Consider the following 17,031-nt stretch of genomic DNA (forward strand, 5'->3'; position numbering starts at 1 on the left):
AGGGTGAGTTCATGTCCTTTGTAGGGACATGGATGCAGCTGGAAACCATCATTCTCAGCAAACTATCGCAAGAACAGAAAACCAAATACCGCATATTCTCACTCATAGGTGAGACTTGAACAGTGAGATCACTTGGACACAGGAAAGGGAACATCACACACCAGGTCATATTGTGGGGAGGGGGGATGGGGGAGGGATAGCATTAGGAAATATACCTAATGTAAATGACGAGTTAATGGGTGCAGCACACCAACATGGCATATGTGTACATATGTAACCTGCACGTTATGCACGTGTACCCTAGAACTTAAAGTATAATAAAACATAAAAAAAGTGTAAGAGAGAGATGAAAACTGTACACATTTAAAAAAAAAAAAGACAGAAAGTAAGCTGCAGTCATCCTGACAGCATAACTCACTTCACTCCTTAGCCATGTTTCTCCTGAGAGCAAATACATTCCCACAGAACCACAAGAGTATTCTCAAACCCAGGAAATTTAGCACCAATGCCATATTATCATCGAGGTGCAATCTGAATTCATGTTTCTCTAGTTATCTCCAGAGCCGTCCCTAAAACCTGAAGCTTGTTGTTTTGTTGTTGTTGTTGTTTTCTTTTTTACTTATCCAGAATCCATTCATGAGTGAACCTGAGAAGCTTTTAACATTTCAGATTCTTAGTCCTTAACTGTGGAGATTCTGATTTTTTTTTAGGCCTGGAAATTTTTTTTTCCCCCAACTTTTTAATTTGAAAAAATAAACTCTTCAAGACAGTTATGAAGTACAGTGAGAAGATCTGTTAATCATTTAGATTTACCACCTGTTAACATTTTGATGTGTTTGCATTCTCTGTGTCTCTGGATACATTTATACACCTTATGTTTTATGTATTTTATTTTTTTGCTGGTGAACTATTTCTAAGTTAAATCAAGAGGCTTTATTGTAAGTTCTTCAGTTTGTTTTCTCTAAGAACACAGATATGGTCCTGTATAACACCATTACATAATATAAAGTCCATATACAAATTTTTCTGATTTTTTCTAATAATGTTCTTTAAACTGATCCCTCATCCATTCTTGAACTCTTGATATCTCTTAGAAAGTCTTTAAGTTTTTGTTATAAAATGGATTTTTTTTTTCACAAAGTATCACAAGTAAACTATGTGCTTTCCTCTATTATACTGCTTTTTAAAATTTTTTCTTAGGATTTTCTAAGGTTGATTGAAACTCACAGTTAAGAGAAACTTTTTGATTTTTTTTTTTCTCATTGCAACTGTCTGGTGATTTAATTAAAAGGGTTGAGATTTTGTGAATTAGAATAATGAATTTTTAGAATTAGAAGAGATATGAGATAATATACTTCATTTATTCATTAGTTTTCATTTTACTGAGGCCCATGAAACAAGAAACTTACCTAAAATTGTGGGCTAATTCCTAGCCCACAGAATTTTCCACATAGATTCTAGTATATAAGAATGTTAGACGAGGAAAGAATTTTTATTTCTGAAGGAGAGAGGAACAAAAAATACACACACACACACACACACACACACACACACACACACACACATAGAGTCTTGCATACATGTAAAGAAAGCAAATGTAGCCAAATGTTAATAATTGGTCAGCTCAGGTATAAGGTACACAAGGGCTTCATTATACTAATCTTTTTGTTATGTGTATGTTTCAAATTAAAACATCAGGGAATTATAAAAATAGAACACTAACCACCCACAAAATTAAGTATAAAACTAAGTATACATTTTTCAAGTATCAAATTAAGTATAAAAAATTTTTGTTGACAGAAATTAAAGGATTCATAAAATAGTTGAATTTTAGTGACTTAGAACTTTTTTGTGCCTCATCATAGCTAATGAAAGTATTTCTCGAAATTATCAAAATTCCCTTGCTTTTACTCTCTGATATTCACCACCAATAGACAGTTAGTTGGCATATGGCCCTGTTTTTGAAACTTCCTTTACTCTGACACAAAAGGTTTAAGCCAGTAACAGGACTTCTGTCAATGATTGAATGTCGCAGATTCAGTGATCGTATAGGGTAAGTCCTAAAATAGATGTCATGTTTCAGAGTGTGAAGCTATACATATGTATACACACACACACACACACACACACACACACACACCCCTGAGACATCATCAAAATTAAAAACTTTTACCCATCAGTACATGCTATTAAGAAAATAAGCAGGAAAGCCACAGACTGGGAGAAAATTTTGTAATGCATACATCTGTTAAGGGACAGGTGTCCCGGAAATACAAATAACTCCTATAATTCAGCTTTTAAAAATAAGCAAATGTGCAAAAGATTTGAACAAATAGTTCACAAAAGAAACAAATGGCCAAGAAGCATATGAGAAATGCTCGACATCATTGGTTCTCAAGGGAATACAAGTTAAAACCACATGGAGATACCTCTGCACCCTCACCAGAATGGTTAAATTAAAACGACAGACAACACCAAATGTTGGTAAGCCTGTGGAGCAATAGAACTCAGTTTCTTGGTGAATACATAAAATATTGAACAATTTTGGGAGTTTCGTTTAATACTAAATGTATATACGCCCTGTGGCCCAGCAATTCCACTTTTACATATTTATCTAAGAAAAATACAGGATGTGTTCATAGTTGTTTTGTAAAAGAATATGTCTAGCAGCTTTATTCATAATAGGTCAAAATGGGAAATGCCTAGGTTTCTACCAGTAGGAGATTGGATACACTCTGCTATGCTCTGTATATCACATACATAGTCATTTGTATATACTCATATGTCCATCCAATGTAATACTACCCAGCCATAAAAAGAAATGAGCCGCCACTACAGATAGCATACAAAACTCTCAGGAGCATAAAGCTGAGCGAGAGGAGCCTTGCACACACAAGCTTGTGCTGCCATGTTTATGAAATTTCATGAACAGGCAAACTACAGTAAGAACAAAAGCAGAACTGTGGAGCCACCTCTGAGGCTGGGGATGGGGTGTAATGGAAATGGCCATGAGGGAATTTAAGCAGAAATATTAATGTTATAGATCTTGATAGGGATCCAGGTTATATGTTGTATACACTTGTTAAATCTCAGGGAATGTTTACTTAAAATTTGTGCATTTCATTTTGTGCAAATTTCACATTAAATAACTATAAAGAAATGTGTAACTATAGTTTATGATACTCATGCAGAAGTATTTAGGAGATGAGTGCTGATGTCTAAAGTTTACTTTGCAATGCATTATAGAAATAAGGTAATGATAGATGTAAAGGGATGAGTAGGTATGCTACAAACATATAATACCATGCTAATATTGTAGCAGAATCTAAGTAATAGCAATCCTTTCAGCTTTGTTGTGTTTCGGAAATTTTCACAGTAAAACATTGGGGAAATTCTTATGTTGTTTGTTTGTTTCCTGTGAAATAGCCATTTTTGTGGGTCAGAAACTGACAATTTCCTGTGATTGAGCCCGACATATGGAAGCACATTTTTTAGCCATTTTATTGAGGCATCTTTATCTGACTGGATAATAACAGGAAGTAGCTTCGTTTTTCTCCAGTCATTGTGCACAGTTAGGATAGATTAATCTATTTGCTCTTGGTAGCAGAGGCTCCTGACCATCTCTGGGACAGACCTTAACATCTCAGTCACTCTTTTTAAAAGTCTGTCTGGATTAGAGCTGATCTCATTTTTGGTGCAGATGTTCTTGTCTCCCCTTTGCAGCAGGGCAGGAGGGGGAAGGAGTGAGTGTGCTCTCCTGTGGTTTGCCTTTGGGGCTGTGCTGGGGAGGAAGAGGGGGTGAGTCCCCTCTCAGTCTCCTCTCTAAGTTGATGAGATTGACTGGCATGGTTATTCGCAAGTGACAGGTGCTCAAACACTGCCCATGTGAGTTCTTTGAAAGGCCCAGTGTGGACCCTCCCTGTGCCACATGACTTGATCCACCCTCAATCTCCTGGGCCTCCACTCTGGGCAGAATACCTCATCTCACTTCTTGCTCTTGGGAGCCCCTTGTGTGGCAGTCAGCCCTTTTGAGTGAGGTGCTGGCAAAATGGTACAAACCCTGGTACTTCCCTGCTGCCCTCTTGGATTTGTGGGAAGCTGACAATTTGCCTGGAGCTTGGGCTCCCTTGTAGCTGTCACCTTTCTCTGTAGCCGTAATTTTCCAGTTCTCTCTGCCGTTCAACTAGGCATAGGGTGGGCCACGGAGTCCATTGCTTGAGTGGACATCCACTGGGGAATGAGAAGTCAATCTCCCTGCAGGCACCCTTGGTCTCTGACAGGCATTCTCCTGCAGAGAACTCTTGATATCTCTCTTAGAAATTTTTAAACTTTTTATTATAAAAGGAATTTTTTTTCACAAAGTCTCGCAAGTAAACTATGTGCCTTCCTTTGTAATACTGCTTTTTAAAAATTTTTCTTAGGATTTTCTAAGGTTGATAGAGTGAAACTCACAGTTAAGAGAAAATTTTTGATTTTTTTTCTCATTGCAACTGTCTGGTGATTTAGTTTAAAGAGTCGAGATTTTGTGAATTAGAATTAGGAATTTTTAGAATTAGAAGAGACATGAGATAATATACTTCATTTATTCATTATTTTTCATTTTACTGAAACCCATGAAACAAGGAACTTACCTTGCAGTACCTGCAGTACCCCTCTCTCATTTTTCTTATGGCAAGGGATTTTTGGAATTTATAAGTAAATATTTGTACCTTACCAAGTAGATTGAAATATGAGATTCACTATTCTACAGAAGTGTGGTTATTTAGCTTTTGGCAAAGTTGTGAAATTTTTACTGATCTGTATGTAGGAAAAGTCAGGCTTCATGCTGTTAGAGTGAAGGACGCTGTGAGTGCATCACCTGTTTGTTCAGTTGATCATGGTTTCTGCAAGGAGTTAGGCAAACTGTACAGTCTGAAGGAATAGTTCTCACAAGACTGCCCTCACTTCAGGCACCAGCTATAATTTTGGGGTCCCCAGGGTCCTCTGGAGATCACAACTGATAATGGCATGTCCCAACGCCCACTTGGTTCGCTGTCCAGTGGCCAGAGCACCTGGCAAAGACGCTGCTATCAGGCAGAACATTCCTGGGATCTAGAGACCCTATTGAAGTAACCAAGGGCAAAGACTAGACTTCTCTTTGGGTAAAGTTAATTGTTTATACAATTTTTAGTTACAGCCACCGTTGGTTTTTATTACTGTTATTCACTTTCGTTATTAATTTATTTAGTAAGAGCTTATTGGCCATCTGTGATATTGTGAAATATATATTTGGACTTCCTGTTTCCTGACATACAGCTCCTAAAACCTTTGTGGTCTCCCAGAGTCTTGAGAGTGTCTTTCGCTAATAATTGACTGGCAGCTGACAGCCCCTAGATAACTTCAGGATGGATGCTGGTCACAGGAAAGACAAAGGCATCATTAGAAGATTGGAACGTTCAGCCCCACCCCCAACCTCTGGGGAGGAGAGAGGGACTGAAACTTAACTTGATCACTAGTGACTATTGATGTAATCAATCATTCCTATGTAATGAAGTATCCATAAAAAACTAAAAAGATGGTTCCTGGAGCTTCCAGATAGCTGACAAAGATTAATAGAGGAGGCAGTGTGCCCAAAGAGGGCATGACATGTGTTAAGTTTAGCCTAAAGCTGCCTCCTTGCCTATTTCAAGTTCAGCCTAAAGGCTTTTCCATATATAGTAAATTGTAACTTAACTAAATGAATAACAGACTATAACCTACTCTTGTATCAGTCACAGAATTTTAGTCAATCACAGGTGGACAGCTGTTCAAACTATATTCAAATAAGGCAAACACTAAGATGTAGCCAATCCAGCTGTTTCTGTGCCTTCCATTTTCTGTCCATAAGTATTACCTGACCATGTGGCAGCCCTGGTGTCTCTGAACTGCTTCTGGGGCCTGCCCAACTCAACAATTGTTCTTGGCTAGTTAAACTCTGTAAATTTAATTTGTCAGCCAGGGCTGATGGCTCACACCTGTAATCCTAGCACTTTGGGAAGTGGAGGTAGGAGGACTGCTTGAAGCCAGGAGTTCAAGACCAGCCTGGGCAACAAAGCAAGACTCTGTCTTTACAAGACACTTTTTTTTTTTTTTTAATTAGCTGCTCATGGTGGTGCATGCCTGTGGTCCCAGCTACTCAGGAGGTTGAGGTCGGAGGATTGCATTGAAGGCTAGGATTTCAAGGCTACAGTGAACTGTGATTGCACTACTGTACTCTAGCCTGGGAGACAGAGTGAGACTCTTGTCTAAATTAAAATCAAATAAAATAATTTTATTTGGCTAAAGTTTTTCTTTTAACACATGGAAACTGGACACTTCTTCCCACATACTTTGCCCTATGCATCTCTTCCATCTGGCTGTTCATCTGCATCCTTTGTAATATCCTTTATAATCAACTGGTAAATGTGTTTCTGTGAGTTCTGTGAACCCCTTTAGCACATTAATCAAATTGGAGGAGCGGGTGGTGGGAACCCCGATTTATAGCCAGTTGGTCTGAAGTATAGGTGACAACCTACTACGTGTGACTGGCCTCAGAAGTAGAGATTGTCTTGTGAGACTGAGCCCTCAACCTGTGGGGTCTGACACTATCTCCAAGTAGATAGTGTCAGAATTGAATTGAATTACAGGACAGCCAGCCGGTGTCTACTGCAGAATTGATCTGCTGCAGAATTGATTGCTTACTTGCTGATGAGGAGAAATCCCCACATGTTTTAGTGACCAGGGACTGCAGGAATATTCTGTGTTGATTGTTGGGTGAGAGTACAGAAGGAGAAAATATAGAGTTTTTCCTATATCCTTATACTATCCCCAAGATGTATTATAATTCATAATTGTATCAACTATTTTTTTGACCTATGATTTTCTACTAACTCAACTGTAAGACGTGTTTTATAATTTACAGGATTCTTCTGTGTATGCTGTGCTAATGAATTTTTGTAATCCCTTTCTTCCCTCCCCATTTGCGTCTGTAGGGCACTTTATTTTAAATGCTGGATTCTTTGCTCTAGAAAGTGGGAACTGGTGGGGAGGAGGGCCATGGATCTTTTGCTGTCAAAATAGGTTAAAGTCAAAGAGTCTTCATGGGCACAGCTGTAAACCAGTGGTAGTTGTCCATATTGGTAGAGTGTCCTTGTCTCATTGCCTTGAAATTAAGAGTTAAAGCAGGACTAAGCTTTTTTGTTACTCAGTTTTGAAAAAATAACCTTTTTTGTTCATTGTGATAACTTTTCTTTCACCACCTCAGAGTTTCTCAGTGGACATAGTTCATCTTCCTTTACAGCTTTTGCTTCTCTCAGGCCAGTGAGAGACTGTCTCATTTTGAACACCATGCTAATAATTATCACCCACCCATATGGACAATTGACTAACCCAGGGGAGTGTTTGGTTTTTTTTTTTCTCTAAGACCATCTCCTCTATTGAGTGCTCTGTAGGGAGAAATTACAGAACCGACTCTTTAGGCCTGGCTTGAGGAACTAGCCTGTGAGGTTAGCTACTATTTATATTGTGTTTTTATCATCTTATCAATAGTGTTTGGGTCCATCACAAATTGGTATGACAGGCTCGAGCGGACCCACATTTTGATTCACATTCTCTGCTGCAGTAAATCGGTATTAGCACAGAGGTGTGGACTAGGGCAGTAACTCCTCAGCTGGGTATTCTAAAGGATAGTAAAGGTTCCAAAAATACCTGGAAGCTGGTATAAATGGATATTGCTGATATTTCACTTTTGTTTACTAATACTGGTGAAAATGCAAGCAGTTTTCTCAATTTTGTTTTCCTAAGTTCTAAAACTCATGTGCCCCTCGTCATCTTCCAGCCATGGTGCCTTTCTACATAGGGGCAGTCAAGAGAGCAGCATCTGGGGTTTGCCAGGACAGGTGGAGGAGGATACAGAGCCTGTCCTACCTGGTCCCACTCATGTACAGCCCATGTGGCAGTCATCCAAGATCAATAGGGAGGAATTCACCTGAGACAGAACTGTGAAAACTTGGTGAAGGAACCAATTTGAGTCTGAAATCAGAGTCTAGAAACCACTGGTCTGCTTTCTGAATTTCTCTCTCTTAGCTATTTGTAGGTTTTTTCCTCTAGTGAATTAATTTTAGGATCATTAAATTCATGGAGGTGGGGAAACCTGAAGTGACTTGACAGGCCAAACAACTAAGCAGTAAGTTGCTCCCTTATTTCCAAAGTGTTAGCAGAAGTTTGATTACTCATATCATATCAAGGATTTGGGAAGGAATGTATCCAGTTATTTCACAAGTGATAATTTTATTGAGTTCCTACTAGATAGGTTCAAGGGAAGTATACAGTAATGAACATGGCCGATTCAGTTCCTTGTTGCATGAAACTTACATTCTAGAGGTGGAAAGAGATTAAGAAATCAGTTGCTGTATAATCGTCTAATTAGCTGTGTAATAACGCAGTAAAGAAGTGCACACTGCTGTGAGAGAGGGAAGTGAGGAAGGCTTCCTTAAGGAGGTGGTTTGTAAGGAGAGTGAGCTGGCAATAGCTGGAGTTTGGAGGTTGTATGTGTTGGTGCAGCTTTGACATAATTATGGAAAGAGGGAAAAGTCTGGGCTAAGAGCCTGAGACAGGAAAGACTATGGTCAGGTGTTTTGGGCAGGAGTCTAGGCAGCTAGGGGGGTGACACAACACTAATGCTGGAGCCACGGTCTGGGGCCCCATCACATGGAGCCTTGTAGGCCACATAGAAAATGTTGTATTTTATTTTGAAAGCAGTATTAAGACAGTAAGGGAGGTAAGGGAGTTTTAATCAGTTAGTGTCATAATCATATTTTAAAAATATTTTGGCTGCTGTATGGAGTAGAAAAGTGTATGCTAAGTTATTGAAGTCACCTAGGAGATGATGATAACTTAGATTTTGATGATCACAGTTGAAAGAATGTTGGGACTTAAGACAGAGTTTCTCCCTTTTTAATGTCATGGCAGACGCAAATGCTTTTAAGAACTATGCTGTGGAAAATGGACAAGGGTGACCCAGGTGCTGAGCAGAATCCATACCTTGGCCTCATTGTAACCCATTTGCAACGGCCAGATGATACACTCTTATTTTTGCAAGCTGAGTGTTTGGGACAAGAGTCAAGGATGAATCCTGGGGTTTTTGTCTAAGCAACTGGCTTCACAGAAGTGCTTCTGAGATTTAGGACACTGAACAGAAGAGGGGAAGGACCATGGTTTCTTGCGTATATGCTGAATTTGAGGGTTTTGTAAGTCATTCAAATGGGATATTGAGTAGACCCATGGTTGTGGAGCTCAAATGAGAGAAAAAGGTAAGTCATGTAGGTGATAGCTGAAGTGAACTAGAGAGGTGGCATAGGAACAAGTATTACAGAATTTTCACACTTAAAAGTCAATTAGATGAGAGTGAGCTAGCAAAGGAGATGAAAACTAGGAAGTTGAAAGAGGTGTTAGGAGTGCCACAAGATTCTGGAATCATGAGAGTCAAGAGAAGAGAGTGTGGAGGAAGGAGGGAGAGTTCTGCTGAGAGGGTCAAGTCAGATGAGGACTGAAGTTTTCCGTTGAGTTTAATGACATGGAAATCATTGATGTGACATTAGAGTCACTATGCTGGAACCGTGTGCAGAAGCCAGATGGAAGCCTACAGGTTGTAAGGAGCGAGTGGGAGGTTAGAAAATGAAAACAGAGAAACAACGGCTCTGTGGAGAATTTCATCTGTGATAGGAAGAGCAAGATGACGTGGGGGCTAGCTGCGGAGTGGAGGGAGACCTGGCAAAGGCAGTAAGGCTGGGGGAGGAGGGGCATGAAGAGACAGTGCAGAGTGCAAGGTAGCTGAGGAGGAACTCGGAATGGATGCAGGTGAGGGCAGGTTTGTGTGCTGGGCAGTGGACACTCAGGATAGCTTCCTGCTGAGGATTCTGTTTTCTCTGTGAAGTATGAGGCTATGACAGTTTGAGTATGAGAAGGTAGGATACTTTGGGGTCAGAGAAGTTTGACATTGTCATCATAAAGAATGGCGAGGTGAGTTTGTAGAGAATGTGGGAGGGTATTAGGCAGCACTGAGTCCCAGCTGAGGCTGGCTCTGCTGTGTTCAGTTCCTGATCTTGATTCCGTGAGCCCAGCTGCCCTTGCCTCCGTGTCGGGGGATACTTGTGTTCACCCAGGGAGGCAGTCATGGCAGTCCACTCAGTGAACTGATAGAGGAGCGAGAAAGGCTCCTGAGTCACGGGAGTGATGTAAATAAATGGTCAACTGTGGAGTCTAAGATGGCCACAGATGGATGTGAAGGCAGGAGGTGAAGAGGGGATACGCAGGAAGCAGAAATAAGAGAACTACAGGATCCAAGAAGAAAATGCTGAGGAAACAGAGTGGAGATATAGAAGTTGTGATCAAAGAGTGAAAGCTCCCATTCTGTGCATCGCGTCGTGAAAGAACCTAAACCCTTGCATGTAGAGATAGCCTTCCCTGGTGGTGGCGGCCGTGGGGGTCTGTCTAAGCAAGTTTGACTTTTGTCTGCAGAGTTGCATTTTGTTATTTGGTAATACTGGTTGTTTAGTGTTAGGTCGAAAATGTTAATTCTCTCCTGTTAACTTTGGGTACTATGTGTAGATGAAAAAAAATTTGCTTTTGTTTTAAAGAACCATATTTTCACTATCTCATGACACCATACCATCATTATGATGGAGCCAAAAAAGCAGAGCTTTCTCAGCAGGGTTACAGAATCTGTTAGGATGGATGATTGTGCCATCCAACAAGAAACAAGATGTGAAGAGGAATGTGAATTAGGTTGCATTTATGATGAGGTCTGTGGTAAGAATGGAAGAATGAGTGTTGGATGTAAAATGAAGGGGAACAAGGTCTCTGGGGATGAAGAAATGAAAAAAAAAGAACCTGTCTAGCTGGCCACAGGGATAAACATTGAAATCACATGGTTATGGCTAGACTCGAGGTGTAGAAGACTTCCTTGAGCGTGGGGTAGGAGTGGGGAAGTCACTGGAGGTGGTGGATGACAGCGATGGGGCACAGTGGAGGGTCAGATAATTGGATGTCATGGACCATAGAGGAGCAGGGAGCAGGGTTTTGTTGTTGATGTCATCACTTTCTTTTTTTCTTTTTTTTTTTTTCCTTCTAGTGGGTAAGGAAATGATGATCTGGAAATTGATAAAAGCAAGAACTACTTCCCTTCCTTGAGACCCTGAGAATTAGGGACCACTAGTATAGTATTCTTTGTGTGTGGTCCCTAAACCAGCAGCATCAGATCACCTGGGACTTAGAAATGCCAATTCCAGGGTCCCACTGGAGACCTACAGAATCAGAAACTCTGGGGGTGAGGTTGGCGTCATGTCTTAACAAGCCCTGCTTGACCCTGATGTGCTCAGAGTTTGAGAACCATTGCTGTAATGATAGCTGATCCGGAGTGAGGGGAAGGAATTACTCAGTGCTGACTCAGGAGAAGGTGGATGGATTTTCACCTGGAAGGATTTTGGAGGGAGGTAGAACCCTCAATTCAGTGGACATAGGTCCTGGCTCCCCTGGTTCCGAGTGGCATTAGGCTGATACTAATGGTCTCAGAACACATGTTGGAAGTTTGGTCTTTGCTTAGACTTGGAGTTGCTGTTAGTACCAGTAGCTGTTACAAGGGATAGTTAACTTAGTGTCATTTTAGTTGTGTTTGCTAAAGTTTTAAAAACATGATTTGCTATATGCAAATTAAGTTTATTTTTAAACTTTTCGTAAACATTCTCCATCATAAAAATGAATTGTCATTTTAAGAGGTAGTTGTTCAGAATTCAGAATTTATTGTTCTTTAAAAAATATTGTATAGATTAAATGATATTTCAGAGGGTTTTCTCCTGATCTGCGTATCTAAAATATCAGGTATGTCATTGTCATTGTGAACTGAGGAGGAAAGACATTTTTATCAAAATAACTATTCAATTATTACAAAAGACAAAAGAAGATTAACTAGAGGACTTGTGAAAGTGCTTAATAAAGATTTGTAAAGGAGGAATAATGGGAGCTGTGTTGAAGAAGCCTCGGGGTAAGGTATAACCACATTTTAATAGCTGTGATTCCTACAGTTTGACATTTAGCTGTAGACATTCTGTAATTTGGAGTGGAGCTGACCTTGCACAGGCCAGTAAAGAGAGGAGAAGAAACCCCTAGCAGCTCCGGCAGTTGCAGGGGCAGATGGGATTATGAAAAGAGCTCTAAATTAGGGGGAAGGTTATTTGTGCACTAGTCACGGTTAAATCGATAAAAAATTGTTTCACTGATGACTCCAACAAATATTTGCATGCCTAGTTTGTGCGAAGACCTATTTTATAAGCAAGGAAATTCAGGCCTAGAAGTTTGATGACTTCCGCCAAATCAAATTTACTGGAAAAGCCTTGAAGCAAATCCAGGTGTCTAAGTACGAAAGCATACCAAGCTGCCTGCTATATCAGTGTAGGGGTTTGGTTTCTACTGGTCTCACCCATGAGGGTATCATGTTGCTGTCATTCTCCAAAACAACATAATGAAAGAAAGTTTCCAGAATATTTGTCTTAATAAATTTGTATGGTGATGAAATCGTGGGTCACCTTAACCCCTGTCATCAAGTGATTCATTATCATTTAACAATTTAGCAAGCACTAAGTTTAGTGGGACAGATCTTTGAAGAAAATGATGGGGAAAATGACACTTGGCCAGAGGGCACTTGAGACCATTTTGTTTAGTTGGCCATGATGCCTACCTACTTCACTCTGTCCTAAACCTGGGCCATCAAACGTTGGTACCGTAGGTTGCAGACTGTGGTACCAGCCTCTTAAGGGTTTATCTTACCATGCATTCAGTAGTCTCATTGGACAGAGACTGATCTTCCCCTTGGGACTAGGCACACCATATTTATAAGGTGACATATCAAGAGTATATTGTTTGCTTTTGATGAAAACTGCCCCTAAAAAAGGCATCTTAGGAAATAATCCCTTCTATAATTTAGTGTTTTGTTCCTTTTTGGAACTAGTAAATATCAATAGTAATAAGGTTAATAATACTAGAGTAACACCTCATTTATTTGATATTATAAAAGGATAGATAAAATATTGCTAATAATTTAATATTCTAGTTAAGTAACATTTAGCTTTGAATATATATGTTTGAGTGTATACATACACACACTCAGATGGATTTGGTTTTTATGGCCCCTTTTGAAAAATTGATCTAGTGGTGTATTTTTTAAAAATGTGCATATCCTTTTAGCAAGAATTTCATTTTTTTTTCCAGAAGAATATATTGGCAATATATTCTTGCCTTGAGCTACTGGAAATTACTGGTAGTATTCAAAGCGTTTAAATGTTTAATTTGCTTGTGAAGCTTTAAATTTGAGTGAAAAAATTGGTCTTATAAACAACTTAGAAAGGTTGCTGCCTGCTCTAGATACTATTTGTGCTAAATTAATTTAGTATACTAATCAGAACTCGAATGAAGTCTGTGAACTGCTATTGTTAGATCAGCGAATAAATGGCTGATTTTATTTCCCAGAAGAGAATATTTAGAGATGAGGTTGGGAAGAAGTTGAAAAAAATCAGGATGTGGTTGTGTAATCTTTTCCTAGTTCCCTTTCAAGATGATCTTTCCCTGGTCATTACTCTTACTCCTGAAGATTTCTTTCTTTCCCTCTCTTCACCTCCCAGCCTTCCTTCTGTTTCTTTCCTCTCCACCAGTCCTCTCTCCCTCCTTTTCTAGTGAAACATTTTGTGTTGGTGCTTTATTTTTGCTGTTGGAGGAATTACTCCTGCCATAGTGTCTGTGAATAAGAATTCTAGAGCATTAATTAATTTCTTACTCTCTATGGTTTTGTTTCATTCAAACAATCTTATGGTCCTTCCTTGTAGCCATTTTATTAGATTCTGAAGGGCCAAATCAAGCTCTTTCTGGGCTTGGGGCCATATTTTATAGCAAGACTTGTTTGAGTTTTCAATGAATTAGTGCTTAAGCTAAAGCCATTAAAGCCTGCTTCCAAGAAAACAAAACTGGCAGCACAGTTTGTTCCATTTCATTTTTTTTTTTCAGCATGCTTGATTTTTTAGGGGTTGGAGTTAGCTAGGACCAACTGGGAAAGGAATCCTGTAAGTGGGAGAAAGGCTGTGGTGTTGTTCGGGAGTGCACTTCAGCCTAAGTGGTGATTAGCAGCATTTAGCCTCTAAAAATAACTGATGAGCAGAGTTTGTAGTCAGGTCCAATTTCACTTCTAGAGGCCCTTACAGTGCAGGGGTTGGCCAGTCTCAGGCTCTGGTAGGCAAGTGCATGCAGTGTGCCTAAAAGCTGCTAGTAGTACTTTTGAGATTTTTTGTTTTTTGTTTTACTTTAACATTTATTATTCATGGATTGAAGAAGTCAAAATGGCTGAAGATAAAGGTATATTTTTGTTATTTAGGCTAAAAGTGGCTTTAGATCTAACTGACAACTTTTCACTTTATTTTCAGTGGTGCTGTGTTAAAATATTTTTGGCTAAGTGCTTTGACTGCACTGTCTACGTTTTCTATTTTGAACTACCAGAGATACTGACTTTTCATAGTAGCTGAATATTTCATGGAATAATCTGTCTTTAATCAGAGTATGTTTTGGTGTCTTAATTTAGATGATCTTTAATATGTTGTACTACTGGAGGCTGCATTTTACAAACCTCAAAAAATGTACAAGCTCTCTTCTTTAGTCTTATAAGTTAATTACAATGAATTTAAAGAATTGTGTATATTTAGATTTTATATAAAATTATAGGAGATATAAATTCATTCTCATACTAATGAACAGACTTACCTGGTTCAAGCAAGGACTTACCATTTATGGAAAGTGACCTACTTCTATGTGAAGCAGACAATAAATGCAAAGAAAAAACACAAGGGTTTTGTTTTGTTTTTAAATTGACTCTAACTTTGAAGTATTCTTTAATGATATGTTGAATTTAATGTTTTGTATATATTTGCTTTTGCTTTACTTTGTAAATTAAGATAGTCTTTCCATTAATTGAAAGACTGCACTCGTTATGTTGAAGATTTATAAAAGAAAAAAATATGTGTGTGAAAACTGCTTCTAACTCTCAGCTGTCTAATCAGCAACTGAAAGGATTCTTCGATTAGGATAGAGAATAAGAGCATGTCCTATGTGAATACTGTTTGAATAATTGGTTAGAATGGGTCACTTGACTCGTCTGATAAAATGCTTCATGTAGCTGTGAAGAATATGAGATATGTATCTGCCTTTTAGTTCTTTTGGAAGACATTTCTCCCCTCTTGTGGATTAGGTAATCTATGTAGTTAGGAAAAATCAGCTGCTACATCTAACCCACTTTTAACAGTTTTTGATTCCCAAAGGGTGACATTTTATAGCATGGAAAAATAATCAGTTTGATGAGTTGCTTGACAGTTTTTGTGTTTTTCAAAAAACTTTAAATGTATAGAGTTTATGTGTAAATATGAAATTCCCAACATAATGCCAGCTAAAACTTACAAATGATCTCTAATTCAGTTAGTAGTAGGCCAGTGAAGTAGCTAATGACCGTCCAAGTGCTGGGGTTCGTCTTCTTGTCTCCCTTCCCTTGACCAAATAAATAAAACTACACATTGCCCTTCCCTTGGCTTTTGTTTTGGAGAGTCTTCATTTTCGACTATTGCTTGCCATAGTAATTTCTGTGTTTGGTGGTATGTAGGAACATTTTCTGATTTGGAGGTCATGTACTTTTGATGGAATAACATGTGAAAAAATGATTCACATAGTTTTTGCAGTATTCTTAAACCCCAGTAAAAATCCTTTTTGACTGATCCCAGAACTACAGGTTGAACGTGAAGCCAGAAAATGAAATGAAGACTTAGATTTATTCTGATCTTAGAAAACAGGGACATCTACTAGATGTTCTTCCCAAATACTTTTGGAACAAGATACTGGTTTCAGATTTGCTTAGGGAGTTGTAAACCCTCTTAAGGGTTTGTCTTACCATGCGTTCATCAGTTTCATTGGACAGAAACTGATCTGCCCTTTGGGACTGGGCACAGCATATTTACCAAATGACATATCAAGAGTATATTGTTTGCTGTTGATAAAAACTGCCCCTAAAAAAGGTGTCTTAGAAAATAATCCCTTCCATAATTTAGTATTTTGTTCCTTTATGGAACAAGTAAATATCAACAGTAATAAGGTTAATAATACTAGAGTAACAACTCATTTGTTTGATATTAAAAAGGGATATATAAAATATTGCTGATAATACATTCTATTTAAGAAACATTTAGCTTTTAAAGTGATAAATCTCTATACTAAAAACTATTTTGAGTGAAAATCTTCCTAAGATTTATTATACATTTCTTCTATGTTTCAATGGCAGAATCAATGTGAAACCAGTTACTGTCTTGTACTGAAGATTATTTGAAGAACTGTCAGGGATTCTGCCTGAAAGTTTCAATCATAAATGACTTCCCACCACTCAGCTTTTCTGAGTTCCTGGGTCTGCTCTTGCTGAGAGACCTGTGCAGTCTATAGGCTTTTCCTCTGTCAGCACTCTGTTGCTTTGACTCATTTGTGTTAGATTGTGTCTGAAATCTATTCTAGAATTTTGTGCATTGAGCTAGAAAAGTTGTTAGAATCACATCTAAAATAAAAATTAAGCAAATTCTAGGTAAAGGTGTATTTTTTTTTACTGTGTTTGACTGTCTCCTTCTCGTCTCAACCCCTTGCTGTTTTGGTGCATGCATTCATTTCCTTTTTTAGAAAAAATCTTTTGTCTACTTTTTCCTTGTATTTGGTGTTGCAGTCAGTAACTTAAATGAGTATACTGAGTTAACTTGGATAAATGATAATTTCCTTTTCAGAATCTCAGAAATTTTCCTCCTCCATTTCCCTTTAAGAGAGAGAGAAATGGAGAAACAATTAAACTTTGAATTCAAACTATTACTTTGTTTTATTAGCTATTTCATTATAGACTTTTAAATTTTTTTTTAAGAAAGGATCTTGCGGCTGGGCGCGGTGGCTCAAGCCTGTAATCCCAGCACTTTGGGAGGC

At 38.6% G+C, this 17,031-nt stretch overlaps 1 protein-coding gene across 5 annotated transcripts in view; it reads left to right on the forward strand.

Annotated features, from left to right (window-relative positions):
* Window positions 1-14,219: 14,219 nt before the first annotated feature.
* ASPH (aspartate beta-hydroxylase) overlaps window positions 14,220-17,031 on the forward strand; it is a 195,036-nt gene continuing 192,224 nt past the window's right edge. For 2 of the 5 annotated variants that reach the window (XM_011931943.1, XM_011931945.1), the window contains exon 1: window positions 14,264-14,394. In XM_011931943.1, the coding sequence (XP_011787333.1) occupies window positions 14,379-14,394 (16 nt within the window). In that variant the 5' untranslated portion in view covers window positions 14,264-14,378. Of the gene's footprint in view, window positions 14,395-17,031 lie in introns of all 5 variants that reach the window. The other 3 variants (XM_011931942.1, XM_011931941.1, XM_011931944.1) reach the window with 3 other exon arrangements.

This window comes from Colobus angolensis, unplaced genomic scaffold (genome assembly GCF_000951035.1).
Source record: "Colobus angolensis palliatus isolate OR3802 unplaced genomic scaffold, Cang.pa_1.0 Scaffold92, whole genome shotgun sequence".
Taxonomy (NCBI): domain Eukaryota; kingdom Metazoa; phylum Chordata; class Mammalia; order Primates; family Cercopithecidae; genus Colobus; species Colobus angolensis.